This window comes from Aspergillus foveolatus (genome assembly GCF_047715535.1).
Source record: "Aspergillus foveolatus strain CBS 279.81 unplaced genomic scaffold BDW70scaffold_70, whole genome shotgun sequence".
Taxonomy (NCBI): Eukaryota; Fungi; Ascomycota; class Eurotiomycetes; order Eurotiales; family Aspergillaceae; genus Aspergillus; species Aspergillus foveolatus.
Genome location: NW_027396134.1, coordinates 46,274 through 70,476, shown reverse-complemented (window position 1 = coordinate 70,476; position 24,203 = coordinate 46,274). Strand labels below are relative to the sequence as shown.

General features: G+C 50.2%; 10 protein-coding genes across 10 annotated transcripts; 4 read left to right on the top strand and 6 right to left on the bottom strand.

Moving 5' to 3' along the window:
• Nucleotides 1–1,983: 1,983 nt before the first annotated feature.
• BDW70DRAFT_171331 (trypsin-like serine peptidase) lies at nucleotides 1,984–4,284 on the top strand (the record flags this gene model as incomplete). The annotated part of the gene is made up of 3 exons (XM_073743187.1): nucleotides 1,984–2,240; nucleotides 2,303–2,800; nucleotides 2,852–4,284. Exons 1-3 carry the CDS (start codon nucleotides 2,039–2,041, stop codon nucleotides 4,282–4,284), a joined length of 2,133 nt encoding a protein of 710 aa, XP_073592333.1. The 5' UTR covers nucleotides 1,984–2,038.
• Nucleotides 4,285–4,718: 434 nt separating this feature from the next.
• BDW70DRAFT_143177 (uncharacterized protein) lies at nucleotides 4,719–5,352 on the bottom strand. Its single transcript, XM_073738071.1, has 2 exons — nucleotides 5,102–5,352; nucleotides 4,719–5,047 (listed from the first exon to the last, which is right to left on the bottom strand). Exon 1 carries the CDS (start codon nucleotides 5,310–5,312, stop codon nucleotides 5,145–5,147), a length of 168 nt encoding a protein of 55 aa, XP_073592332.1. The 5' UTR covers nucleotides 5,313–5,352; the 3' UTR covers nucleotides 4,719–5,047; nucleotides 5,102–5,144.
• A 169-nt stretch (nucleotides 5,353–5,521) lies between these two features.
• On the bottom strand, nucleotides 5,522–7,571 carry BDW70DRAFT_153275 (peptide MFS transporter; the record flags this gene model as incomplete). Its single annotated transcript, XM_073739599.1, has 4 exons — nucleotides 5,522–6,688; nucleotides 6,743–6,960; nucleotides 7,015–7,358; nucleotides 7,537–7,571. The coding sequence occupies 4 exons, from the start codon at nucleotides 7,569–7,571 to the stop codon at nucleotides 5,522–5,524; spliced, it is 1,764 nt and encodes a 587-aa protein (XP_073592331.1).
• A 2,985-nt stretch (nucleotides 7,572–10,556) lies between these two features.
• On the top strand, nucleotides 10,557–11,284 carry BDW70DRAFT_163459 (uncharacterized protein; the record flags this gene model as incomplete). The annotated part of the gene is made up of 2 exons (XM_073741302.1): nucleotides 10,557–10,721; nucleotides 10,769–11,284. The coding sequence occupies 2 exons, from the start codon at nucleotides 10,557–10,559 to the stop codon at nucleotides 11,282–11,284; spliced, it is 681 nt and encodes a 226-aa protein (XP_073592330.1).
• Nucleotides 11,285–11,528: 244 nt separating this feature from the next.
• On the bottom strand, nucleotides 11,529–13,338 carry BDW70DRAFT_171329 (uncharacterized protein; the record flags this gene model as incomplete). Its single annotated transcript, XM_073743186.1, has 3 exons — nucleotides 11,529–12,071; nucleotides 12,217–13,128; nucleotides 13,250–13,338. 3 exons carry the CDS (start codon nucleotides 13,336–13,338, stop codon nucleotides 11,627–11,629), a joined length of 1,446 nt encoding a protein of 481 aa, XP_073592329.1. The 3' UTR covers nucleotides 11,529–11,626.
• Nucleotides 13,339–14,344: 1,006 nt separating this feature from the next.
• BDW70DRAFT_111129 (eukaryotic translation initiation factor 4E) lies at nucleotides 14,345–15,840 on the bottom strand. Its single transcript, XM_073734538.1, has 3 exons — nucleotides 15,375–15,840; nucleotides 15,241–15,312; nucleotides 14,345–15,179 (listed from the first exon to the last, which is right to left on the bottom strand). Exons 1-3 carry the CDS (start codon nucleotides 15,567–15,569, stop codon nucleotides 14,712–14,714), a joined length of 735 nt encoding a protein of 244 aa, XP_073592328.1. The 5' UTR covers nucleotides 15,570–15,840; the 3' UTR covers nucleotides 14,345–14,711.
• A 222-nt stretch (nucleotides 15,841–16,062) lies between these two features.
• On the bottom strand, nucleotides 16,063–17,304 carry BDW70DRAFT_143168 (Mpv17/PMP22 family protein). Its single transcript, XM_073738070.1, has 5 exons — nucleotides 17,110–17,304; nucleotides 16,993–17,047; nucleotides 16,791–16,896; nucleotides 16,400–16,705; nucleotides 16,063–16,348 (listed from the first exon to the last, which is right to left on the bottom strand). Exons 1-5 carry the CDS (start codon nucleotides 17,118–17,120, stop codon nucleotides 16,305–16,307), a joined length of 522 nt encoding a protein of 173 aa, XP_073592327.1. The 5' UTR covers nucleotides 17,121–17,304; the 3' UTR covers nucleotides 16,063–16,304.
• A 231-nt stretch (nucleotides 17,305–17,535) lies between these two features.
• BDW70DRAFT_143167 (40S ribosomal protein uS5) lies at nucleotides 17,536–19,260 on the top strand. Its single transcript, XM_073738069.1, has 4 exons — nucleotides 17,536–17,772; nucleotides 17,845–17,982; nucleotides 18,115–18,372; nucleotides 18,422–19,260. Exons 1-4 carry the CDS (start codon nucleotides 17,647–17,649, stop codon nucleotides 18,677–18,679), a joined length of 780 nt encoding a protein of 259 aa, XP_073592326.1. The 5' UTR covers nucleotides 17,536–17,646; the 3' UTR covers nucleotides 18,680–19,260.
• Nucleotides 19,261–19,512: 252 nt separating this feature from the next.
• On the top strand, nucleotides 19,513–21,428 carry BDW70DRAFT_143164 (putative aldo-keto reductase (YakC)). The gene is made up of 7 exons (XM_073738068.1): nucleotides 19,513–19,668; nucleotides 19,741–20,156; nucleotides 20,209–20,287; nucleotides 20,353–20,493; nucleotides 20,554–20,667; nucleotides 20,726–20,920; nucleotides 20,992–21,428. Exons 2-7 carry the CDS (start codon nucleotides 19,998–20,000, stop codon nucleotides 21,285–21,287), a joined length of 984 nt encoding a protein of 327 aa, XP_073592325.1. The 5' UTR covers nucleotides 19,513–19,668; nucleotides 19,741–19,997; the 3' UTR covers nucleotides 21,288–21,428.
• A 118-nt stretch (nucleotides 21,429–21,546) lies between these two features.
• On the bottom strand, nucleotides 21,547–22,667 carry BDW70DRAFT_153269 (ADP-ribosylglycohydrolase family protein; the record flags this gene model as incomplete). Its single annotated transcript, XM_073739598.1, has 4 exons — nucleotides 21,547–22,122; nucleotides 22,173–22,282; nucleotides 22,312–22,451; nucleotides 22,513–22,667. 4 exons carry the CDS (start codon nucleotides 22,665–22,667, stop codon nucleotides 21,547–21,549), a joined length of 981 nt encoding a protein of 326 aa, XP_073592324.1.
• Nucleotides 22,668–24,203: the final 1,536 nt, after the last annotated feature.

The window sequence follows — 24,203 nt, the reverse complement described above, 5'->3', positions numbered from 1 at the left end:
CCGGCAAATATCCAGTCCAGCTGGTCTTCTCTTCGCCTTGCTCCATCCTTTCCGAAATCTGTGCTTTAACTCTTGCGGACAGTTTCCATTCGCACGTCTACGAGTCCTTTCCATTAGCAAAACCTCTTTCGCCCATGCCGTTCAGCAAGACAAGCCTCCACGAGCTTGTTGTAAATGCGGACCTACCAGTTACCTCAGTGCCTGTTTACCGGTCTTGCAGCAAGAACTGAACACTTTGCTCTTATCTCCCTTTCTAAGCTTCTTGGTGCCTAGCACATACTTCCTCTCCTCCAGCATTGTGTCCTAGACCTTGGGAATAAATCAAATTCTTGGAAATGAAACAGCTGCTACTGGACATAAGACTCACTTTCCGGGACCGGCCGTGATTGCCGATGCGGTCATGTGGTCAGAGAGTTCTTTTGACCTTTATAGTGATTGTTAAGACGGAGTCGAACCTCATGTGGTTTTTTCGACGAATGAAAGGAGTATCTCTCAGTTTATGGGAGCAGGGAGAGATTAACGAGAACGGCGCCTTGAGATAGACCACATTGTCTCACTCCTGGACGTTGCGATCTTGCACTACTACCGTCGCGTCTTCAAAACATACTGGACTTTTTTTTCGAATTGGACACGCCACTATTCCTGCGTTTATCGCTCGCTGATGACTGGGAACTTGGGGCTTTGAACAGTTCAAGGGAGTCCTTTCCTACGCTTGTTTCGAGGACTGAGGGCCATTCATTTCTGCAAGGAGAACCGAAACTCATGCTGTATAGTATCCGGCATCTAAAACTATGCTTACATTCCAATGCCTGATCCTCTTGGAGAGCATTTACGAGAATCAGTGGAGTGTAGGAATCTCCTCTGCGTCAACGCTTTGTCCACATTGGTTGAGACTTACCTAACCCAGCGGCAAACAGTCGAGCCGCTAATGAGTTTATGGCATTGCATCAATACTCGAAGTCCGAGTTCTAGCGACAAAGCTCAATATTATAATTTCTTTCGCTTACGACTTTGCTCGGTTGCCCGGTATTTCCAATCTGCATTACCATATTCCTGCTCTGCAGCTATATTCAAAAGGCTGAGTTTTCTCTAGGTGTCGTCAACAATCTTGAAATATGGCCTATGCCCTTGGAAAGGTAAAGTTTGGTACCTGAGCATCCATAACAGACCATTCGTTCAAAGAGCGTCAGCTCTCCGTCGAGTTTACCGTCGACGCACTCTCTTCTGCTTTTCAATCTTTAGTCACAATAAGAAGCAATATGACCTCGGACTATCCAATATACTGGATGGACTTGCGGGTAGCCGAGGAAAGATGAGAACTCCCACTGAGGCTTTCGAGGTATAATCTGCGGGTTGCTTTTGCAGACAGGTAACACTCCGCACAGGACAGGAGGAGCGGAATGTATGATGAGGGGCCTAGTGGTACAGCTCATCGCATACATATGTCAGGAATCGACTTGTTCGCCTGTACCGTCTCCCCCGGTGGGGTTACCAAACTCTCCACTGGCCGCGATTCTGGCCACCAAATTAAGCTTATTTTGTTCCTGGTTGCGCTCGATCAGCCTGCTTCGATCGTACCATTGATTTTAACAGCGCTATTCGCTTCCGAACGAATTCCTCAGCTTCCCCAGATCTGGCCCCTATCGGAGTGAAGCAAAGGCCATACTCACACCACCTCCCAGCAGCATTCTAGGCCTTATTTGGTGAAGACCACTCAATGACTATCCAATTACTTGACTGCTCCGCGGCTCGAATTTCTCACAACATTCCTCAGGGGAGGCCGATTATGCTGGATCCATGTTTTCTGAGGTGGACAAATGAATCCTGTCGATGGTGGTGTCCGTCATCTCTGAAATCCTAGAAGTTGCTAGATTGCAAAATCACCTCAGGTTGCCACACGGCTAGTATAAAGCCCTCGGCCTTCCAGTCGTAAGTGTTGAATCTTCTTCTTTCTTAATTCACCCATCCTTATTATGACTGCTTGATCGGAATACACCGAAAGTAATTTCTACTAATCACTTACTGTATCGCTTCCACCATGCCTCTCCTCTTCAACGGTAACCACCGCTCTTCGCTTTCGGAGAACGAGATCCCCGTCTGGGATCTCAGGACCAGCTCTTCCGAGGTCCCGGACGATGTCCAGTACCTCAAGTGCGTCAATGGCTCTCCTTCGCAGCTGGAGCAGGACAATCGTACCTCTGTGAATCGGAGGGATATCCTGCCTGGAGGCAAATATCGCGGTGTGTGTGTTCTTTTCATGAATTGACAATCTATATCTGTCCCAAGCTGACACGACAACTAGGTATCGCCAAGCTTTTTTTGCGCTTCGAGAACAACGAGGCCGACACCTGGGTCGTTGCCACAGGCTTCTGTGTCAGAGACGATCTCGTCGCAACCGCTGGCCACTCCGTCTACAACTGGGAGTATGAGCTCGGCGAGCTGACCGAAGCTAAGGTGTATCTTGGGTACACTGGAAAGCAAAACATTGACAACCCCGAGGTCGAGTTCCGCTTTGGCAAGCGAGTTGCCACAACCCCCGAGTGGATGGAAAAGGGCGGTCGTCGCGAGGCTAACCTCGCCTTCATCAAGCTGAACAAGCCGTTTAGGGAGGTTACGCCGTATGACTACCGGGATACACCGGAAAGCGACATGATGAACATCGGCGTTGTGGGCTATGCCGGTGACCTCAAGAAGAACGGCGAGCCTGGTGCCACTCTGTACGAGTGCTTCCAAGACACGAAGTGGAGTCTGGACAGGTCGAGGTGGCAGATGCTCGAGTATCAAATTGATCCATATGGAGGTAGGCTATTACGAACGCCTTGACAAAGCCTACGTTATCTAATAAGTCCAGGCATGTCCGGTGCTCCTGTTCTCGACGAAGACATGAACTGCATTGGCGTCCACACCTACGGCGGAGAGAGGAACTGCGCCACCGTCGTCGGCCACCACGGGCATTCCTTCGAGCCCTACTTTGACGCTCTCGACTCCCGCACCGAGCGTCGGCGCGGAGGAAGGCAGCCCCAACGTCGCGGCCGCGGTGACATCAACGAAGAGCAAGACCTGGTCTGTCAAATCCTCAGACTCATTCGGGACTTCCCCGATCCCATCCCACGAGATATTCTGTCGCCCGACACACGTCTCTCCCTTGGCCAGCTCGGCGTGCGCGCAGGTGCAGTTGCAAACATTGCCCTTAGTGCTGCAGCCAACGCTGTCACTGAGGACGTCGATACATTCGACAAGAATATCGAATTCGAGCGCGACCAAGCCTTTGACAACATAACCCAGCGCGCCATCCTTGCCGAAGCGGCCCTTGCAGCCGTCCAGCAAATGAGCCCTCGATTGCGCCAGAGCGAGCACGTCTTCAACACCATCACCCAAGTCGTGATCGATCTCCTCCCAACCATCCAGCAGGCCGGCTCAACCGTCATCAACTCCGCCCAGGAGCCCATTCTCCGTCTCGCCCTCGACGAAATCAAGAACGGTGGGAAGCGCTCTGGTCGCTCCGCATCCATTCCCTCGCTCCGCCAATCCCGCGGTGCCAGACGCGGCCTCAGCGGCCGCAAGGCTCAATTCGTCGATGCCCTATCCGAGGGCGCACGAGACGAACGCACCGAGCGCTTCGTCAGTAACATCGCCTCGGACGGCCTCTCCGACGACGCTGAGGTCAAATGGGATAACCTCAACATTTCCAAGCACCTCCAGTCCACCTCCTCCATCATCGAGGCCGGTAAAAAGCAGCCGTCCGTGGTCGGCCCACTTCTTGTCTCCAGAGGCCAAAAGCGGCAGCACGGCCACGGCGTCCACCCCCAGCACCAAATCACCCTGCATAACCTGCACGAGTTGATGGAGATGGACCTGCAAGACGACGAATTCCCGCTGTCAATCGAGTGCCTCCCACTCAGGGCTGTCGTCGCCGAAGCAGCGCTCCAAGCTATTGTCCGCATCCAGCAGCAGGATCTCGAGGACGAGGGCCTCTTCGACACTATGCGCGAATTGATCCGCAAGCACGGCCCAACAATCGTCAAGATCGCGCCCGCGGTGATCCGCAAGGTTGCGCCCGTGTTCACGGCTATCGCGGCCGAGGGCGAGGAATACGCTGTCGAAAAAGGTCGAGGCGAATACGGCTACAGCGGCAAGTACGCCACCAAATATGGCGCTCGTCGCGAGGGAAGTCCTCAGCGATACAGCCTCACCACTAAGGCGAAGGGTCTTGCGAAGAGCAAGCTTGCAGGCACTGCTGCTGGCATATCCTCGGCCGAGAGGCAGTTCTTGCAGGCTTTCTAAGACTCAGCGGCTCATCTACGCGTACTAGGTATGGAATGCGCATGAGAACATGGCGTTACGGACAGGTTGGAGTCGCTCGTTCATGTGGTTGGACTTTGGTGTTATTGGGTGCATAATAAAAGCAAAAGTTTTCAGAGTCTCAGAGAAAAGTATTCCCAAGAAGTGCATCTGAACATGTCTATCTATCGATCTAGTTTCGGTTTAGCTCTATATCAGAATGGAATAAGTTCTACGTTTATCTGGCTTGTCTTTGAATCAATTACAAGCTCTTCAACAGTAGTTAGCCCAACTACAAATCTCCTCAACCATCCGCACTACATTCGTCGTGACTACGAAAACCCGCTGACCTCTAAACTCTTACTATAAATCCTTCCTCGATAATTTGACCGTAGACGTTTAACTTCTCCCTTTCCTGCTATTTGCCAAATCCACGTCCCGAATCTCCCACCAACTTGCGCTCCTCTAACCTGGCTTGGCAGCGAAAATACCAACCTGAACCATTCCAACATGCACTGCCCAGCCTTCAACAACTCTAGAAGCACGAATCCGAGATATCAAAGTCACCCCAATGAACGTTGAAACAAAGCACAAAAGGAGCTGGCCCAATTTCTGCAAGGACACTATTGGACTCCAGGTCCACACCCGCGTGGTGTATTGCCGTTACCGGTAAACCCCCTTAAAATGGAAATGGGTCCTGCTGAAGAATTCTGAACTGGTGGAGTGGAACAGCGGAAGTCGCCGATTCGCCGGACGTCAAATTGAGCTGCTTCTCCTGTCAGATAGTATTAAAGGAGACTGAGTCAAGGAAGATTCACACCAGATTCGAAGTTTGATTTCTTGACTTTGAATTCGTTATCCTGTCACCGTATATTTATTTTTGATAGGTATCCACCTATTTTCTTCAGTGTACGGCGGCTCGAGCGGAGTTGAGCGGCGGCTCCAGAGACAGGATTGTATGGTTTGCCCGGTGAGAGATCTGAGAATCGGTGACTCAATTGACTCGCGGGATGGTTTGTGTGAGATAACATCCGAAAGCTCTACGAATACGGAGCGCAGGTTCAGTGAATGGAGATCTGGATATGTGGAGATTCTCGAGGAAAAAAATAAACTATTTACACCTGAACCGTCGCCTGCTCAGCAGCGACCGCTATGCAACATATCGCAAATTAGCATTATGCATAGACCGCTCGTAGAGCGTCAAATCATCTTCACTTCGAAATCAAATTAAACTCCATGACTAGTTGTCTTCCTTCTTCTTCTCATCGGCGATACGCGGAACTGGAACATCGGGGTCGTCGGCATCAAGAGCGTTCATAGCATCTTCTTGGGCATTAAGCGGGTGGTAGATGATGTAGAAGAGGATACCGGTAACAAACGAGGCAATGGCCAACCCAACAAACATCCACATGATAGCAGGGTCAAATGCAGCGGGCGTCAAGGCCTCGGCAAGGGCAGAGCCAAAAGCATTGGTCAAGAGGTACATGGACTGCACGAAAGACTTCATGGATGGCGGCGCCTTCGTGTATGCGTACTCCAAACCAGAGACCGACGCGAAGATCTCAGAAATACCGATAAAGAAGTAGGCGGGCGTCTGGATAGCAATGTGGACGTTGTTGCCCGAGGTCGAACCATCGGGACCAATGGAAGCATCGCACAGAGGGTGCTCGTAACAGGGGCCAGCCGAGTAGATTAGGTGCTGAACGATAGCAGCGTACATCATGGCCAGGGAAGCAACAATGAAGCCGAGCGAGATACGGGAGATTGGGCGGAACCGGATGCGCATGCGGCGTAGAACAGGGTATACCAGGGATTCCAGAACGGGAATGAACACGATGATGGAAATCGGATCAAAGTTTTGCATCAAGTCGTTGGGGATGCCGTGCCCTTGCATCTGAGCAGCCTGGCTGACAAAGTTGCTCGAGAACTGGCCATAGACGACCCAGTAGATAGGATAGAAGGCGAAGACGCGGCAAGCGACAAGGGCGCGCTTCAGCTCATCGACAAAGTGATCGTCCCAGGGAAGGTTGGTTCGGCCACCACCGTTTGCGGCCTGCCATGTAGGCTTGGGTGCATCCATGTTGCGGTTGACGACCATGATCCAGAGAGCTTTGAATGCGTCGGTAATGACAGACCCTTGTGGAGGACGGACAACATAGTACTTGCGTCCCAAAACAATAACGGCCGTGCCAACGGCGAACATGCAAAGGCACAGCAGGTAAGCCGACCAGAATCCCGTGTACTTTTCCATGTAAGGGGTAGCCAACAGCGAAAGCGAACCGATGTTGATGCACCCGTAGAAGATCATGTAAATGCGTTGAATCGTAAGCGCCGGGTCGATGATGACTCTTTCCCCCTTCTTGGTAGTTGAGACAGCCATCTTCTTGCGCTTGTACTGGTCCGCAATCTTAGGGGGTAATCAGCGGCGATCTGGTTAGAAAAAGCCTGCAAGTTGACTTACCAACGGAGCAACGTTACTCTTGATTCCACCGGTGCCCAAACCGATAATGAGAATGGCAACAATAAAGCCTCCAAGACCAGCTCCATGTTCAAGAGCGGTGGGAATCGATGTGCAGACGAGAATCAACAGACCAACGAGATAGACGCCGCAAAAGAGGACGATGGTCTTGTATTTGCCGAGATACTGGTCGGCAATGATCGCACCAATAATGGGTGTCACTAGATTCCAACGTTAAATCGCTCCTTACGCTCGAGCCGGGCCGGAGAACGAACCGTAACACCAGAACTGGAAGAAGGTAACCAATCCGGTAGCTCCCTGGTGTCCCATACCGAGCGCACCAGGGGGTTGCGCACCTCCGTTATAGGGACGCTGAACGTAGTTCTGGAACAATCCAGACATGCCATAGTATGTGAAACGCTCACACAACTCGACAATAGCAACTAGCCAAGCGGAAAGTGGAAGGTTCTCGGCAACATGACGGAGAGTCTTGTTCTCATGGTCGTTCGGTTCTTCCCCGTCGGGAGTGTCAGTAAGGGCTTTCTCAGACTGGCCGACCACCTTATCCTGTCCAGCCACAGGACCAGTTGTAACGGAAGTATCGGTAGCGAGGGCCGGGCTTTGACAAGTCAGCAAAACAACAACGTAGCTAAATGGAAAGAACGCTAAGTGGAAAGAAAAGGCTGGAGAAATAAAGGCTCGAAAAAGAGAAGGGTAGAGGCGACATCGTGGAAGAACACAAGATGCACGCGTAGAGTGCAAGGTGGTGGGAAATTCGAACAGACGGGGAAACTCACAGGGTGGCCTCGATACCATGCTCTACGGCAGCCATGATTAGAGGACGGCAAGGGAAATCCTCGTCGGACAGAATGGGCTTGACTTGTCGCAGAAGGTAAAAAGGGCAGCCGCGACGGAGGCGAGTCGCACCATATTATACTCAAGGCCAGGTCGCGTGCGAGCAAAGCGGGCCCGGCTGTCTTATCTCCAAGAAAAATCACCAAACGGCGTTCTGTGAAAAAATTCCATCCAAAAAGGGCAGCAACCACGGATGTAACCCCAGGTTCAGACAAGCGAGTCAAGCCTTTCTCGGCTGTCTTGTCTCTCTAGTAAATGGGACTGGGTCGGTGGCGCAACGTCCGGAGTTCACCGGCCTCAACCTTTTTTGCCATCGCCTCAATCGCACACCACCTCGAAACGTCAGTTCCAAGTCTGTCCAACCCCGACCTCAGCACAAATAGCGATATCCAGGAGTAGTTATCGCCCAGCTCACTATAGTCCAGAAATCCCAGCGCAATAATTCATGGTGTCCATGCGAGACTGCGACCGAGGCCCAACCGCAAGCGGAACGTCTTAGGTAACATAAACGTTTTCGCTAGGTAGGGGCCCGGATAAGATCTTGTTCAGAGACGAGATAAGGACGGATCGCGTGCCGTAAAAGCTCTATTCCATATTGATGAACATGGGGCGTAGCGACAACCCGGTCCTCGATAGCGAGTCGACTCCTCGAGAATAGATCCAGCCCCCACCCAGTGTATCCCGAGGTCGACGCCGCGACGGAAAGTCGCATAACTGTCCTCCGGACTAGGTCCCCGCGTGCTAGATACACGATGTGACCCCGTAAGCTTCTCCCAGTCTCCAACACCAATCTTCGTAGTAGAGACGTCGGATGGTGACCCCAACCCAATTCTCCACGTCCAACGGAGCTGAAATCAGGATTCTGGGGTTCTGAGTTTGACAAGTGGCCCTACCCACTGTGAACGGCGTTACCCCATGGGAGGTCAGAAGAATCGGTGGTTGTTGTTGGCCAGGGCGAGTCAATCGCTTCCTTTCTCGAAATCGGGGATCGGTTCGTGCATCGTGGTACACCTTGTCTAACCGTCGGAGGAAATTCGAGACGGCGCTTCGATCCGTCAGCGGCGTCAGGGATCATCCATCCAGCGTCGAACGAGGCGAGGCCAATTGATAAGAGACCCCGGTCCTGTGCAACTGACCGAGTCAGTGCTTATCATCATCCAACAAGACGGTCAAAGGACGGTCAAGACGCGATCCTTGCCCGCCCAAGACGGCCGCGATCGGGCAAGTCTCATGGCACTGATGCTCCGGTATCGGTCGCTGGTATCGAGACACAGCAGGGTGGTATAAGGACAATAATGAACAACATGATGACTTGACTTACTTTGGAGAGTTCAAGCACAGAATGACGGCTAAAGAACAGATGCCGACTCCTTTGGAAATGATTGCCCATCTGTGAGAGACAAACAGGCGACAAGCTCACGTGTAGAGACACGGCATCGGGCAGCAGCAGTTCTGACCGACTCTCACCTTTGGAGAGAGTCAAGAATGAAAGTCGCCAGACCGGGTGGGAGTCACCCTTCTTATCAAACCCGCGAGTCGTACAGTTTAGCTCCCCGAACACGCCTCTAAGAGCCGCTAACCAGCACCCAAGGTCTTGGGACCTTGGTCGTCTGCCAACCACGCCAATCAAGCCTTCTGGGCATCTTGGCTCCAATCCCGGTGCGCGAGTCGGCACCCGAAAAGGAAGATATGAGAGTTGGAGGTTAGAAACTGGAAAGAAGGAGCCGGCGAAGATGGGAATGATAAATGATTCATCATGGGCCCAGAGCCGAAGGCATTCAACCCGCTCCAGCTAGATACTACGCCTTGGGTGCAAAAGCTGCTGTCCAGCTAGGAATGCATACTATTCGCATGAACATTATGCAGGTCTACTCGTAGTCCACGCTTATCATTAAAGGGAGCAACAGCTGCCAATGACTCTTCAGGCTATTCAAAGCACGACAGCTCAGAGAGACTGTCTAACCCAACAGAGACCCCGACATTCCGAGATCGGCTCTGCATAAGAGCCTCAATAACCAAACCGTTTAAAGCCGTCAGCAGATTTCAGCTGCTATGAGCTGTCAGATCCTTAGCGCTTGGTTTCACAATTGCTGGTGCTCTGGAGTTGGGTCCATCATCCGCGGTAGTTGACGGCCGAAGTCGGAGTCCCAAGAGTTGATACGGCACATGTTGGGTCGATGCTCGAAATAGGAATAGCTTCATCCTATGGATCGATAGTATATGTATAGATATGCCTGCAAAGCGAGTAGTGACTCCCTCCGGATGGGATGGCTATTATGGGCGAATAGACCGGCTAGCAAGGGCTGAACGCGCTGTTCAGCCTCTCAGTACCCAGCGGATCAACTCACACATGTTCAAGCTATTATTATTGTCCTCCAACCTAAAGTTATTGCGAGCGTAAATATCAACGGATATGAATGCTCTTCTGCAGCGGCTAGTCACCGGTCTGAGTGAAATAATGATTTCAAAAGCGGCAGCTGCTCCTCGACTTGAGCCGCCAGCTCCAAATGGAACTCAATGCACTGGGTCTCTTCCTTCATTCCCTCTCTGATAACTCACCCCGAGACCAATCGTTATCTTATTCTCTCAACGAGACGCCTTTATCCGTAGTAGTACCTACTGCACCCCATGGTAAATGAATGATATCTGTCTGATGAGAGCCGGAAGCAAGGACTAACCGGCAACTACCTCACAGTCAGCCCACTGGTATTTTGGTACCATGCACGGCAGCGGCGTATCAGTTGAATCTTTTGGAAGAAGGACAATAGTCACTCTTCCAAATCATATGACGATCGTGGCCACGGGATCGGTGGTGAGTACGAGATTCGTGCTATGGGAAAACTGCACTATCACAGCCTCCATTAACCCAAACCGATCGTCTCTTAGTCCTTTACCTCGACCTCCAACCGTAACCCCCTTGGTCGTCAGGGTACTGCACACGCTGATGCGCAGTACCATCGTCATGGGCAGCGGCGACATGGAAGCGGTAGAGGGCGACGCTGGCCTGGACGAGGACGCGGGCGCGGACGCAGGGAGCGGTACAACAGAACTGGCAGACATGACGGACAGCACCGAGAGTTACGCGCAAATGCACCCGGGTTGGGGGATAGGATTACGCTTCCGAGCGGTCACGCAAGTGCTCTCGCAATCACCAATGCAAACACCACCAACCAGCATGCTACGCCTTATGAAGACACGGTCACCACCGGTCACGACTACTACGCTACATTTCCTAGCACAAACGCGGAGTCGATGACCGCCGGCCGGATTGACAGTGCGGCGTACGAGAATGCAAATACAAGTGGGATAACTGCCGGCCTTCACGCTATTTCAATCTCAAAAGCCACAATTGCTGATAGAACACGCGCCGCAACTACCGACGGTCTTTCCTACGACCCAGTACATATGATTTGTCCAAAGAACGAGGTAGAGGACGCTTTGATGTCCTGGGATGACGCATCTGTCAACGAGACCAGGGTGGGAAACTATCAGGTCGGGGAGCACGATGATGAGTATCATTTGCTAAGTCCTAATAGCTGCAGCGAACTAATGACAACTAATTCTCGGCTTCCAATTCGTGACCTGGTCACGAGCAATGATCCGTGCGCTGTCAATGGCTTTGTTGACGGAGACTGGGAGGTGCGTCGGCCGCTGATTGCAGACAACGCGAGCGATACAAGTACGCTTTGAAAATGTGGCCTGGATATTACTTTGTTTTTGACTGCCTAAAATTTTCACTACGTTGCTCGAGAGGACTCCGTGCTGGAAGACCATCGCTGCTGCTGAGTTCATGTTGTATATATACATGGAAGCAGTTCCAAACAATCTTCTCAACATAGATTGGCATCATGGCTTCCTTCAGCTGGGTTTATTCTTAACCTTCTTTTCTTGATTATCGCAGTCCAGCAATCCACACGATGGCATTCTCCGTATCCTTCAACTTCGATAAATACACAGAACCCGTCTTATTCAGACAAACATTTAAATAATAGCCCTGAGGCCAGCCTTCGCGAGATCTTCCATTTTGCAATTTTATGCGGTTCTCCGGTCATCTTCATCCTCCTCAGCATCCCTCAAAGTCTCTACATCCCGATACTCGATCTTCTTAACCTTCCTTCCCCCTTTAATCCGGACAACCTTCAACTCCCTGCAAAGATCAACCCGTCTGCCCATAAGGATGGGCTCTCTGATCTTCTTCGGAAATAAGATTGACACATTCTTCATACAGTGACTAAGATAGAAACCCGCATCAACACAATTATCTTTGAAGTTAATGCATTTAAGACGCTTCGGGTCGAACCAGTGCAGGAAGGGGTCTGCGTCGACGACGACCCCCGTGAGGATCAGTGTGCGGATAGACAGACGGTTTCGGGTACTGCCAGATGCCATCGCGCGGATTTTGGCTTTCTCAATGCACATCTTATCGAGGTATTCGGCGACGCCGACGGTGCGGAGGAGGGTGCCGTAGCCTGTTCCGCTGGATGTTTAGATTTTAATGTTAGTTCTACTCTCTCCTTCCTGATAATAATCTTTTGTGCGCTGTGTTTCTCCGTTCCGTTCTTGGATTGGGACCAAGATGATCTAAGATGTTTTGGGCTGGGCTTGGTTGAGGAAGTGCTTACTGGTAAACAGGTTCAGCGTAGGTAGTTTTATTCAGACGCCAACCTCCCTTGATGTAAGGCCATTTGTAGCCGCGGCGGAGACGTGGCTGTAGAGCCATGCCGATTTCCAGCTCCTCGAGGTTGGTGTTGAGCCATGCTGCTTGGAAAATGTATATCTGATAAGACTGCATCATCCCCGTGATCTTGAGGATGCGCAGGTTACGGAATGTGCAGAGGGGGGCCATTTCGTCTATGGGGAGAACGGAGGGTTCTTCGTCATCTTTGTTCTCGTCTTCTGTGGGAGGTCCCGTCTTATGTTTCTCCTCTGATACGTTTATGTCCGTCTGGGTGGGTTGTTCCGATGGGGCTGACCAGAAGACGTCCAGGCCCAGGGTACGGCGGTCCTTAAGGAGAGCACCCCAGAGGGCTCCGCCGCGGAATTCCATGAGCGGGTTTGCGGGAGTGGCTTGATCAGGTGTAAATACTGGAATGGCCTTTCTCGGTTCGTTAGATTTAAGGTCGAGTTCGTCTAGCTCGGTCTCAATCTCATCAATTTCCTCCTTTTCTTCGTCTTTTGTTTTCCGCCTGCCGCTCAGCCTGTTAAAGGTTGATCTGATCATTGAGCTTGAACGGCGAACGTCAGCCGTGACGCTGGATGAGCGTGCGCGGATGTTGGAGCGAGATCGTGATCGTGAGCGTCTGCTCAGTCCCAGTTCTAGCACACGAGATGGCGGATACAGTGTCGAGCCGCTGCGAGCGGTTAATGAGTTCGCGCTCTGGTTGAGGGCATCACTCATGCTAAACCGTCGGCTTCTCCTCTGGGACACGGCCTCAACTACCTCCTCTGTATTCACGGCGGTGGTGACAATGGACGGGGCCCGAAATGTCTGCGCCTGCTCTGGACCGATATTGAAGGGGAATCTGGTGTGAAGGCTCTGGTTGTGAGCTAGACAGAAAACAGTCAGTACTGCCGTCCAAGGTGAATGGCACTCATGCCATGATAGTAATTAGAGGCTCGCCTGTTTCAATTCTGTTGTTGGTATCTCTGTTCCACCTCTCAGCGTCTTTCCAAAACTCCTCGCCTAAGAGGGTGGCCTTCCAGTGAGCTGGGAAGTCATCAATGTCGTTTACTTTTGAGTCCATTGTATTCTATGGCAGCTCGGCGATGATAATAAATCGACCAGGAAGTAGTGATCATGTCAAAAGGAAAGAGAAGAAGGATGGCTGATGACTGTTGAGAAACACAAGGAAGGTCTACACACCTCTCACTTCAGGCCGTCGAAATACAAGAAATACAAGCTAGTTCATACTTTCGTTAAGCCGATCAGATCTACTTCAGTAACAGCCAAACTGAATATACTGTAAGAGGTCCTTTCGGATTCCCTGAGAAGATCATATGGTTCCAGCAGCCGACGTCTACCTACAGCTGGTTGTTCATGGTCTCACCGGGTATCAATGGTGTCAAGCAGTGTCAAATACAGGCCAAATCTCTTTGGCTGATAAATAGAATACCAGGGCCGTAGTCATGAGTAATCGAAATCCTTCTGCGAAGCCTAGAGCTCAAATCCTCACACATCTCCCTCGACCACAGCAGGTCCTACTAATTCTTCATGCAGCAGCCGAGGAATATGCTGCTGCACCTTCTGCTGCACCACATCCTTACTCTTTCCGTCGTTTAGAATTACTATCAGGACAATCTCGACAATGATGATAGTTCGGAAGTAGGCAATGTTGTGTGCCACTGAGAGGGCTGCTTCTGTGTCTGAGTTACCACACTCTATCTGAGATGGAAGATGGTAACAATGGCTGAAGAGATGTGGAAGTACGGCAAATGTCGGGCTTAGGCAATGTAGGAGGATGGTCTACTTTTCAAAGGTCAAAGAATATATATTTTTGTGATGGGCGGTATGGACATATACAAGCACCAAATGGACTCTCTAACTGGAGACAACCCAGTATAAGACTTATGATGAAATATGTAATAGAGTTTTTCACATGTTTATTTACTTAGACCACTTCATCGCATTAGATGGCCTACGCGAGGTCATCCCCAATTATGCGCCAGCACGCCAGAAAGACCTCACTATCTTGCTTGTTACGAAATCTGAACTCTAATGTTGCTCAATCTCCTTTTAGAAGGGTATGGAAGTACTACGTATACTGATAGTAGATTGACACTGAGTACTGATATAGATTACTGGATTCATGATCCCGCCTTCGCTTTTGTGATGTGAACTCGCAGCGCTTTGCTTTCTTCAGCCCCATAAATAGAACTCCAATATAAGTGGTATAGACTCATCAAAAATAAAGCATGAAAAAGGTAAAAAGCTGGTGTCTACTAGCAAAGTCATCATCAGCGAATCGAAAGGGTTTCGCAGGTGTGGACTTCGGTAGATCCATTCCTCGTGATTCAACCCATTCATCCGTCACGCCCATGTTAAAAAAATGCTCCGTAATTTCATGTCTTGAAGCGATTCAGAACTCATGATTCATGAAAGCACCGTCTGCCGCATTTCTTAAACAGTGTATTTGGCCTTGGCTCTTGTGCTACCACTGTGGGCGCTATCCGTGTGTCCCGAGAATTCCACACTGTCATTCGGACCAAGACGGAGTACTTCCTTGAAGCGGCGGCCGATCGACTCAAGCACTTCCTTGCCCTGAGCGGGTGTGCGTCCGCTCTTGTCACCGGGAAGGGTTTTGCCAACAGTCCGTGTCCAGAGACCGACACGGTAGAAACCCTTACGCACGTTCACAACGACACCCATGACTTCATTATCGCCATCATTCTCGAGGGTTTCGCCGATGGCCGCCAGCTGTGCGTGCAGCCAAAGGTCATCAATAGGAACCGATCGCTTATCCTTGAACGAGAATGACCACTTGCCACCGTGCTTGTTTTGCGGGTCTTCCCACTCGGGGCGAACACCTTTCTTGAAAAGGTGGTAGTCTGCTTTAAGGCCTAGTTCAGAAGTCGGAGTTATGTTGTTCTAAGCGAAGAGAGCCGTTAGGGAGACGGGAATTTGGAAAAAGCAGACAGAATCGACATACATAAATGCCCCAGAATTCCTCAACAGAGTTAAAGGTCACAACCTCCTTTAGCAGATCGTTCCAGTTGTCGCCCTAATATATTCAAGCCAACGTAAGCGAAAGACCTTGCGCGGTCGGAGGGAGGCGCGCTCTACCTTTCCACTAGGAGGCTTTGTGAACCAAAGAGTCCATTCGTGCATCAGGGGATGCTTTACGTTGAAGTTCTCTGGGTCGTGGAAGACCGTGACGACGTCGCCATTGGCCTTCTCGGTCTTCTCTTCAACTGCAACGGCGGGAGGGGCCGTGTTCTCGTTCGTCACCGGGGGAGCATTCTCTGCGACGGCGGCCATATTGACTGAAGGAAAGATGAAACTGCGGGTATTCTGAAATGCGATGACTTTCGAGCGGTGAGTTTGCCTTGAGAGTAAATGGGCGTTGAAGGCGAGCGGTTTCGGTGGGGGAGAGGAAAATTTGTGTTGTGACGGCCGTTAGGGAAGGAGCAGTCCAGATGGAGATGAGAGGAAGGAGGCCGTGAACACGTAGAGCCACAGGGAAGTTGAACAACTGCTCCAGGCAGAAAACACGATATGGATATGTTAGTGTTAGGACACTGCAGTTATGGTGAGGTTTCTTCCGATCCTTTTTTGAAGATTGCCGCAGCTGTCCCGCTTTTCCTTTTTGGGCCGCTCACCTGATCTTGGATCTCATTGGCTGCTTAAAAAAACCCTAAGAACATGGAGAAGCTGGAGTAACTAATAGGTGGAAAGTAAAGGCTAGGAGTCTTCTTATGAGAGGAAAAGGAGGCTGAAGTGAAGATTATAAGGAATAAATAGTTCTATTATATTTTAGTAAGCCCTGGTCTATAGCGGTAATCTGAAAAGCCATGAGAAATCTATCAAGCTCGCCTTTCCCACAGCTCTAGTTGAGCATCCCTCTAGCAGGAACAATTAATCTACCCATCGAGATCCAAAAGGGGTGAAGCGAGAACTACAGAGAAGAAAGAGAGCATCCGCATATGCCCAAACCAAGGCACGGCGGTATAAAGGGTATCACCAAGCACAATCCTCCAAGATGAAGTGGTCAGACTATTTACCGCCGCTGTTAATCACGCTCAGAACGCAGTTCCAACCTAGTAGACAAGTCAGCAATGTTCGGGAAGATGGAGGGGAACGGTAAGTACCCAAGCTTATAACATTGACTACGAGCACACGCAGCTCGAGGGGCACAAAAGCAAAGTTAATGCCCTGGACTAAAGGCCAAATCGCGAGATTGGCCTTGTAGCCTGGGAGGAAACTCTGCTTCCACTTTGCCACAGGATCTGTGCCTTCCATGATGGCCATTGACGACAGGAAGAAGGTAAGATGAGCCGGCGCAAAGAGACATTGATCAGCAGCTACACGAGCAATAATTGTTGCTTTCGGATTCTTCAAAACGATGTTGCGCTGCAAAAACCGAAACCAAAGCGTGGCGACCGGTCCGAAGACAGCTTGATCGGCATTAGCTAAAAACATGCAATATGACGAGCGAACAAGAACAGATCGACATGATGTAATAAGACAGTATTGACTTACCACCACCGTAAAATGTCATACGCCCTGTTCTCGCGAAATCATGCTTCTCGAGGCCTCTGCGCTCGACTGCCTGCTGCGCTAAAGCATCACCAGCGCCGAAAAGCACCTTAAAGTGGAAAGCAGTCAGCTATAGTTGACAGCAGCATTGAAAACGAAACAGAAAGTAAAATTGGCGGCAATCAGGACATGATAGAGGACATACAGCGCTGGTAACACTGGCTGTGAGAATGGGCTGCTTTGCGAGCTTAGCCTGATACCTGAGGAGCGATAAGCATGGTTATTAGGGTCCAAAAGCCATTGAGTTACCGGGGTCACAAACCACCGTAACATTTTTTCTTGACTCTGCTGATTGCTGGGATCAGTTGAAACAGTCGGGAAGGGAGAATTTTGAGAGTGTCAGAGGAAGAAATGTCAAGCTGGCAGAATTTCGCTATTAGTAAATTGAACCCCCAGACAGACGATAAGAGTCCTCAGCATGCAGCATGACCTGCGAAACAAAAGCAAAACTGGCAACGACCAACGCTACTGGCCGCAAATGCGATTAATGGAGCGGGACGCGCCTCGACACGGTAATCCGCCCCATCACATGACGAGCCCCCTGGAGCTGGCCCGTGCGCCGGCGGGGGCTAGAGCGGGTTTCCCAAAGCAGAAATATTGTTAGGGCTTAGGGTCCGCTGCAGTAGGGCCGGGTCTCGCTTACGGAGTAGCGCACGCGCCCGCGAATTTTCGTTGGGTGCCAAAGGGTGTGGATAGCGAGCGAACAGAAATCGAAGGTCGCAACCTCGACGTCGACAACACCTCCAACGACACCCTCCCGCCCGGTTACCGTTTATACTCCGGCACATTTATATTAAAAATGGCTGACGCTGCTCCCCGTGGACGTGGAGGATTCGGCTCTCGCGGAGACCGTGGTGGTGACCGCCGTGGACGCGGCCGTGGCCGTGGTCGTCGCGGAGGAAAGACTGAGGAGAAGGAATGGCAGGTTAGTTGGATCACTCGTTTGGCTTATGAAGGTGCTTGGATACGAGGATAAGTCACTAACAAGTGATGGCAGCCCGTGACCAAGCTCGGCCGTCTCGTCAAGGCCGGCAAGATCACCAGCATGGAGCAGATCTACCTCCACTCTCTGCCCGTTAAGGAGTACCAGATCGTGGACTTCTTCCTCCCCAAGCTCAAGGATGAGGTTATGAAGGTACGGATACGAATTCTTTTGCGGAACGGATTTGCGCCGATGGATGTGGAATTGGAGGATGGACGATACGTGCCATGGAGTGGATTGGAATACAAGAATATACAGCAACAGGCGCTGACTGCCGTGATGTAGATCAAACCCGTCCAGAAGCAGACCCGTGCCGGTCAGCGTACCCGTTTCAAGGCCGTCGTCGTCATTGGTGACTCTGAGGGCCACATTGGTCTCGGAATCAAGACCTCCAAGGAAGTCGCTACTGCCATCCGTGCCGCCATCATCATCGCCAAGCTCGCTGTTCTCCCCGTCCGTCGCGGTTACTGGGGTACCAACCTCGGTGAGCCTCACTCTCTGCCCGTCAAGCAGAGCGCCAAGTGTGGTTCCGTCTCCGTCCGAGTATGTTTCGCACTCCCACTCCCTTTTTTTCTGCTACTTACATACCTAGCTTATCCCCGCTCCCCGCGGTACCGGCCTCGTTGCCTCTCCCGCTGTCAAGCGTCTCCTTCAGCTCGCTGGTGTCCAGGACGCCTACACCTCCTCTTCCGGCTCCACCAAGACCCTCGAGAACACCCTCAAGGCTACCTTCCTTGCCGTTGTCAACACCTACGGCTTCCTTACCCCCAACCTCTGGACCGAGACCAAGCTCACCCGCAGCCCTCTGGAGGAATTCAGCGACGTTCTGCGCCAGGGCAAGAAGTATTAAAAGTGCGATGACGGGAATTTTACTTGCATGACTTCGTTTTTCTGATTCCACTATTTCCTAAGGGTTCAATTTTGGCTGGGAGAACGGACTTTTATAACGCCTGCTATGCGACTGACGGTGTCCACGAATGTAATTATCATGGGAAGGAAAAGCAGCGGAGTGAATAAGAGATACTTCTACCAGTCATTCTTATTTCTGTCTAGATATGGCTTGACCTTAGTAATGCGGACACTGACATGCAGGACGATTTCCGACCACGGCTGGAATAAGCAAGTATCCAATTATTAAACTGCTTCAACTTTGCAAATGCGCATGTCCGACCTCTCCCGCAATCCCACCTCATCGCCTTTGGACTGCCGGCGACATCTCTAGCTGAAGTTTGATCCGCCTAGACTCGTTATTGCTTGATGTTCTGCTAGCAAGATTTCGATTAGATAGGCTAGACCAGGCTCAGCTAGGAGGCTACCTAGTAGGCTACCTAGTAGGTCTAAATGGGAAGCAGCTGTTGGTCAGATATCATACTAGGAGTTCTCGCAGCTTCAAAATCAGGTGCTCAATGGCAAAATTCAGAGATTGAAGAATAATATTATTCCTGCGAAGACACTAACCCATGTGATCTGCCATCAGCCTTTCGCAAGAAACCATGACTGATTACTCAAATGTTGCGCTCAGGGGATTGTAACAATCTCTACCTAGTTGACAGGTGCTGCTTCCTTGTCAAGCATTGTTGCTTAGCTAAGCTGGTTTTTAGCTCCAGTACAGTGCTACCTATATGCAACCCAATTTCTACTGGTAGATACTGATTATTATGTCATTGATACATGAAGTGATGACGGGCCGATGCTGTATACGAAGTTGCCTCCAGCAGGAGGCAATGTTAGTCCTTCATACGTGCTCGAACAATATCTTTAAGGTCTATACTTCATCATCCAATCCTCGAGTCTCAGTGATCTGCGAGTGTCAGCAATTAGCGCAGAGCCAAACTTCGGGTAAGTTCACGATTGTCTCGCCTGGTGGGTAATGAACCACCATGATCATGGCTTTGAGATTAATAATCTCAGCTTCGCTTCCTTCAAATGTGGAACAACCAGTGTCCTACGGCCCATCTTGATGACAGCTCCGGACTATACTTTCGGGCTTAGGACATAAGGGGTCGTGATGGATGGCCCAACCAGTATATCCCAGGCTCCACTGACATTTCTCCGTAGTATATCCGGGACTTGATAGAGCGGCGGTACAATATTTAAAGCCCTGAGCTCGCCTCCCAAACAATTCAGTAGACATTCCTCAAAATAATATTGCAAGTACAGACACCACGATGGTCAAAACGCTCCCTTTTGCTGATATCCATGTTTCATCTCCCGGCTTCGGGGCTATGGGTCTGAGTTTCGGTTTGGGCTCAAACCTCAGCTTGGAAGAGGCAGAGCCCGTGCTGCTGAAGGCCATTGAGCTGGGATGTACATTCTGGGATACCGCTGTAAGTTGTCTCAAGTCATTGAGACTAGGAGGGATTCTGATTAGAAGGGAAGGTTGTTTACCAAGCCGGTATAAATGAGAAGCTTCTTGGCGCGTTCATCAAGAAGCATAACGTTCGCGAAAAAGTGTTTGGTAAAAAGACCCTCTTTTATTGTGAATTGAAGCTTCTCTTGTACCCAAACTAACCCTGACACCAGTGGCCTCTAAGTGTGGCCTCGATGTCTTTGGCAAGGGCGGCGTCACCAACTCTGCTACCCATATCAAGGAGTACATTGAGGGAACCATTGAACGCCTTGGTTTCACGCCTGATCTCTACTATCTTCACCGGATTGATCCTAGTACGCCATAGACCAGAATCAAATGGCCATTGAAGCAGTCATCTAACCATAATGTAACAGATACTCCCCTCGAAGAGTCAATCCCGGCCCTGGATGAGATCCGCAAGGCCGGAAAGACCAAGTACATCGGTCTCTCTGAATGCTCGGCTGCGACCCTGCGAAAGGCGAACTCAAGTAATGCACCCCTCTAACGTTCCACCTCGGCTTCTTGGTGCTGACTGGTTTGTGGCAGTCGCCAGAATCGACGCCATCCAAGCCGAATACTCCGCCTTCGAAACCATCCATGAAACAGACGGCCTTATCGATACGGCCAAGGAGCTGGGCATCGCCTACATTGCCTACAGTCCGCTGGGCCACGGCTGGCTCGTCGATAACTTCGACTACAAGACACCGGACGATTTTGCGCCGGATGATTTCCGACGGAGGAGTACGTTACAAAACACCTATCTCGACACCTGCCAAAAAAGAACTCATCAACTAACGGATAAACTTGTATAGGCCCCAAGTTTCAAGGCGAAAACTTCTACAAAAACCGTGCCATAGTCGATGAGATCAAGAAGCTCGCGGTGAAGAAGGGTGTTTCAATCTCGCAGATTGCGCTTGCTTGGGTTGCGGCGCAGGGGATGATTGCAATTCCGGGGACGACCAAAGCGAAGCGTTTAGAAGAGAACTGGGCCTCCAGGGAGGTTGAGTTCAGTGAGGAGGAGTGGAAGGAGATGAGGAGGATTATTGACGTTGCAAAACCTGCGGGCAATCGGTATGGGCCGGAGCACCAGGCTTTGGTGGGGCATTGATATGTCCAGTCCTGTGGTGGTTGGTTATATATTGGAATGATAATTGATTTGATGGTTGCATATAACTAAAAAATAGATTGTTGAAAGGCTGGCATGATAACAATCGATCTACGGCCAAACTAGATAAGATGCTGACATGGGTGGGGGCTTGTTTTAGAAAATGGCCTTATAGCAGTACTTGTTGCGGAGCATCACTGAGCTCGTTTGCTCTAACCATAAATACCATCATATTTGGCTGAACAACATGTCGCTTTTCTGGTCACGATTTCATGTTGAGACAAGTTGCTTCTTCAAGATTGGCAAGACGATCTACAATCTCTTCGATAACTTCCCTTTTCTGTAGTCCCTCAATCCATCGAGATGGTATCGCCTCCAGTCCATAGAATGCGCCCGCTAAGCCCCCATAGACCGCGCCCACGGTATCCGCATCGCAGCCCAAGTTCACGGCTTTAAGAGCTCCACCCTCGAGGGTCGACGTGCTGAAGAACGACCACAGCGCAGCCTCAAGCGTGGATATCACGTAACCCGAAGAGTCAATGTCGCGTTCCGTCTTGGCTTGCCAGTCTTGAAGACTAGCATAGCGACCAAGCTGCTGTTCTAACTTCCTATCTTTGAATCTCGTGGCAGCTACCTCTGCAGCGAGATCCTCTTTACTGGCACCGTTTATGGCGCACACAATGAGCTTTGTGTAAATCGTGCAGCACTCAGCGCATGTTGGATATGGATGGGTGACATCTGAGGAAGCGGCGGCCTGATACAAGGCTTCTTTCATGTTATTGAAGTATACAAGGCCGATTGGCGAAATGCGCATAAGAGAGCCGTTTCCACAATAATTCTGTCCAGATCAGTCCTGGAAATTGGCGCAACACCACGGTAGAATAGTACCTCATGCTTCAGAGCCTTGTCAATTTCAGGTTGGCCACCTTCGCGCATCGCGAGGTCGTCGATTGTGATAATCGAGAACCGGTCGAAGTACCGCTGCCATATTTTAAGTGCTTCGATGTAGTGTTGCCGATATCAAAACACTCATCCGTAGCCGAAAGGTAGCCATGATCATGCCAGTTTATATAATTTCGGATCGCTGCGTGGGAGTCGAAAACACCGCACGAGTCAATCAGGGACTTGGCTAGACACAGAGTCATGGATGTGTCATCGGTCCATGTCCTGCTGGGTTAGTTGGATTCTCTTTTTCCTCAAAATATTGATATGACCATGGGGTGCTCACCCAGGCGGGACGTCAAAGTTGAAGTTGTGCTGGTAATCAGTTACTGGCTCGAACGATCCTCGGGGCTGGAACTCCACTGGCCCTCCGAGCGCATCAACTACTGCCACCCCATAGATAGACCCCTTGATTCTTGATTCAACCGTTGGGGCTTTCATTTTAACTTCATTTGATAGAAAATACTCAGAGACCTTCCGGTAGACGGCATATTGTCAGCCGATTCATAGAAGTTAGAGGCCCTAACAGCCAAGCACAGCCTCCTCTCAGCCTTGCACCCACCAGCACAAAGAGTAATTAGTAGTGGGCCAAGTCCATTGAAGGATCATCAATGATCTCTAACAACTGAATCAATGAGCAAAGTTTTGTCCCAGCTTGACAAATTTAGTAGAATTCACACCATCATTCCAAGTAATCATCCTTGACAGCAGGAGGTTGAACACTATTTTAAATATACTCAGTAATTTCTTTAGGTGTGCATATCACTGCCTAATAAGACACAGATATGCATATGCATATTATCAACCGGCGAACGCTCATCCTTACTAATCAATATCCAGCACCTTGCTCGTCCATTCATATGGCGCGACCACACCGCCATAGGCGATTGCAACTATCTATATTAATTGAGCTGTCTACGGATATCGAGAATCTTCTTTCTGAAGCTCTCGAAAAGCTATAAATTACCTATACAGATCGTAGTTAGGAGATCAAGACCTTCAATACAGTCATTCGTTGAAAATATCAATTACATGACCAGGATTGGCACTAGTAACCACCTCAATAGCCCACACATATGGGCTATGTTGTGACACGCTCAGGTACGCCTTGCCAAGGACATCACGGGATGTAATAACCAATGAATCCCATGCATAATGTGAAAAAATGTTAGAATTGTCAAAGAACAGAACTTTATGTCAGTAAATCACATGACTACTTTGTTATAGTTGCCATGGGAGTTGTACGAAGATAGAAGATTATTGTACAGGTAGGTAGCCAACGTATTTAGCTGCATACCGAAACTTATCCACATGAGAGGATAGGTTATTTAAGACACTTATTACTGCAGTATCTAGCTTCCTATCTCTGCGAGCTATTAAACTCGTTCTCTCAGAGCCCTTTGACAGCACCACCATGTTCGCATTAAACTCTAAAAGATCCTGCACACGTCTGATATCTTGGCTGTGCTTTCTCTTGTGAGGCTCAACTGTGGACCATGACTAGTCGCCATGCTAGTTGGACGCGGCCGTTGGATGCAGGTTAGGTAAGAACGCGCAGGGCTCACTGGAGGCTTGGACGGCCAACCGTTCCATAACGTCCTGGTCACCTGACGTCTTGTCACCCTGGCGACATGTGACAACCAACTTAACTGTTACTGATTAACTATATGAATATTTAACTAAAATTAGTACTTAAAAACACTGTACAGGACAAGCTTTCTATAATAATTGCGTTGGTACGCACATGCTGGGTTCTTGGAGTCTCTTCCAAAGTTTCTCGAGCTCACTGTCGTCCGAACTGCATGAGCTCACCACTTGCCTGCAGACCGTGTTTATGAATAAGGCATCCCACTTACTCCATTGGTCTTTATGTCATTCTTCTGCGTCGGCCAGGGGTGCATTAACTGCAGTTTTCCCGTGACTTCCTTGGCAAGGAGTAGCTGAGCGTATCAAATAGAGGCCATGAGAAAGTCCCTG

Excerpts from the sequence above, each read along its gene's own strand:
- BDW70DRAFT_143177 (XM_073738071.1), bottom strand. The coding sequence starts at position 5,312 with ATGTTATCTCACACAAACCATCCCGCGAGTCAATTGAGTCACCGATTC.
- BDW70DRAFT_111129 (XM_073734538.1), bottom strand. The coding sequence starts at position 15,569 with ATGGCCGCCGTCGCAGAGAATGCTCCCCCGGTGACGAACGAGAACACG. Across the intron at positions 15,313-15,374 it reads CAAAGCCTCCTAGTGGAAAG|GGCGACAACTGGAACGATCT; the intron begins GTAGAGCGCGCC and ends TGAATATATTAG. Across the intron at positions 15,180-15,240 it reads AGGAATTCTGGGGCATTTAT|AACAACATAACTCCGACTTC; the intron begins GTATGTCGATTC and ends CTCTTCGCTTAG.
- BDW70DRAFT_143168 (XM_073738070.1), bottom strand. Across the intron at positions 16,706-16,790 it reads TATGACATTTTACGGTGGTG|CTGTCTTCGGACCGGTCGCC; the intron begins GTAAGTCAATAC and ends ATGCCGATCAAG. Across the intron at positions 16,349-16,399 it reads AGTCAATGTTATAAGCTTGG|GTTGGAACTGCGTTCTGAGC; the intron begins GTACTTACCGTT and ends CTTGTCTACTAG.
- BDW70DRAFT_143167 (XM_073738069.1), top strand. The coding sequence starts at position 17,647 with ATGGCTGACGCTGCTCCCCGTGGACGTGGAGGATTCGGCTCTCGCGGA. Across the intron at positions 17,773-17,844 it reads CTGAGGAGAAGGAATGGCAG|CCCGTGACCAAGCTCGGCCG; the intron begins GTTAGTTGGATC and ends AAGTGATGGCAG. Across the intron at positions 17,983-18,114 it reads TCAAGGATGAGGTTATGAAG|ATCAAACCCGTCCAGAAGCA; the intron begins GTACGGATACGA and ends GCCGTGATGTAG.
- BDW70DRAFT_143164 (XM_073738068.1), top strand. The coding sequence starts at position 19,998 with ATGGTCAAAACGCTCCCTTTTGCTGATATCCATGTTTCATCTCCCGGC. Across the intron at positions 20,157-20,208 it reads GTACATTCTGGGATACCGCT|GTTGTTTACCAAGCCGGTAT; the intron begins GTAAGTTGTCTC and ends TTAGAAGGGAAG. Across the intron at positions 20,288-20,352 it reads CGTTCGCGAAAAAGTGTTTG|TGGCCTCTAAGTGTGGCCTC; the intron begins GTAAAAAGACCC and ends CCCTGACACCAG.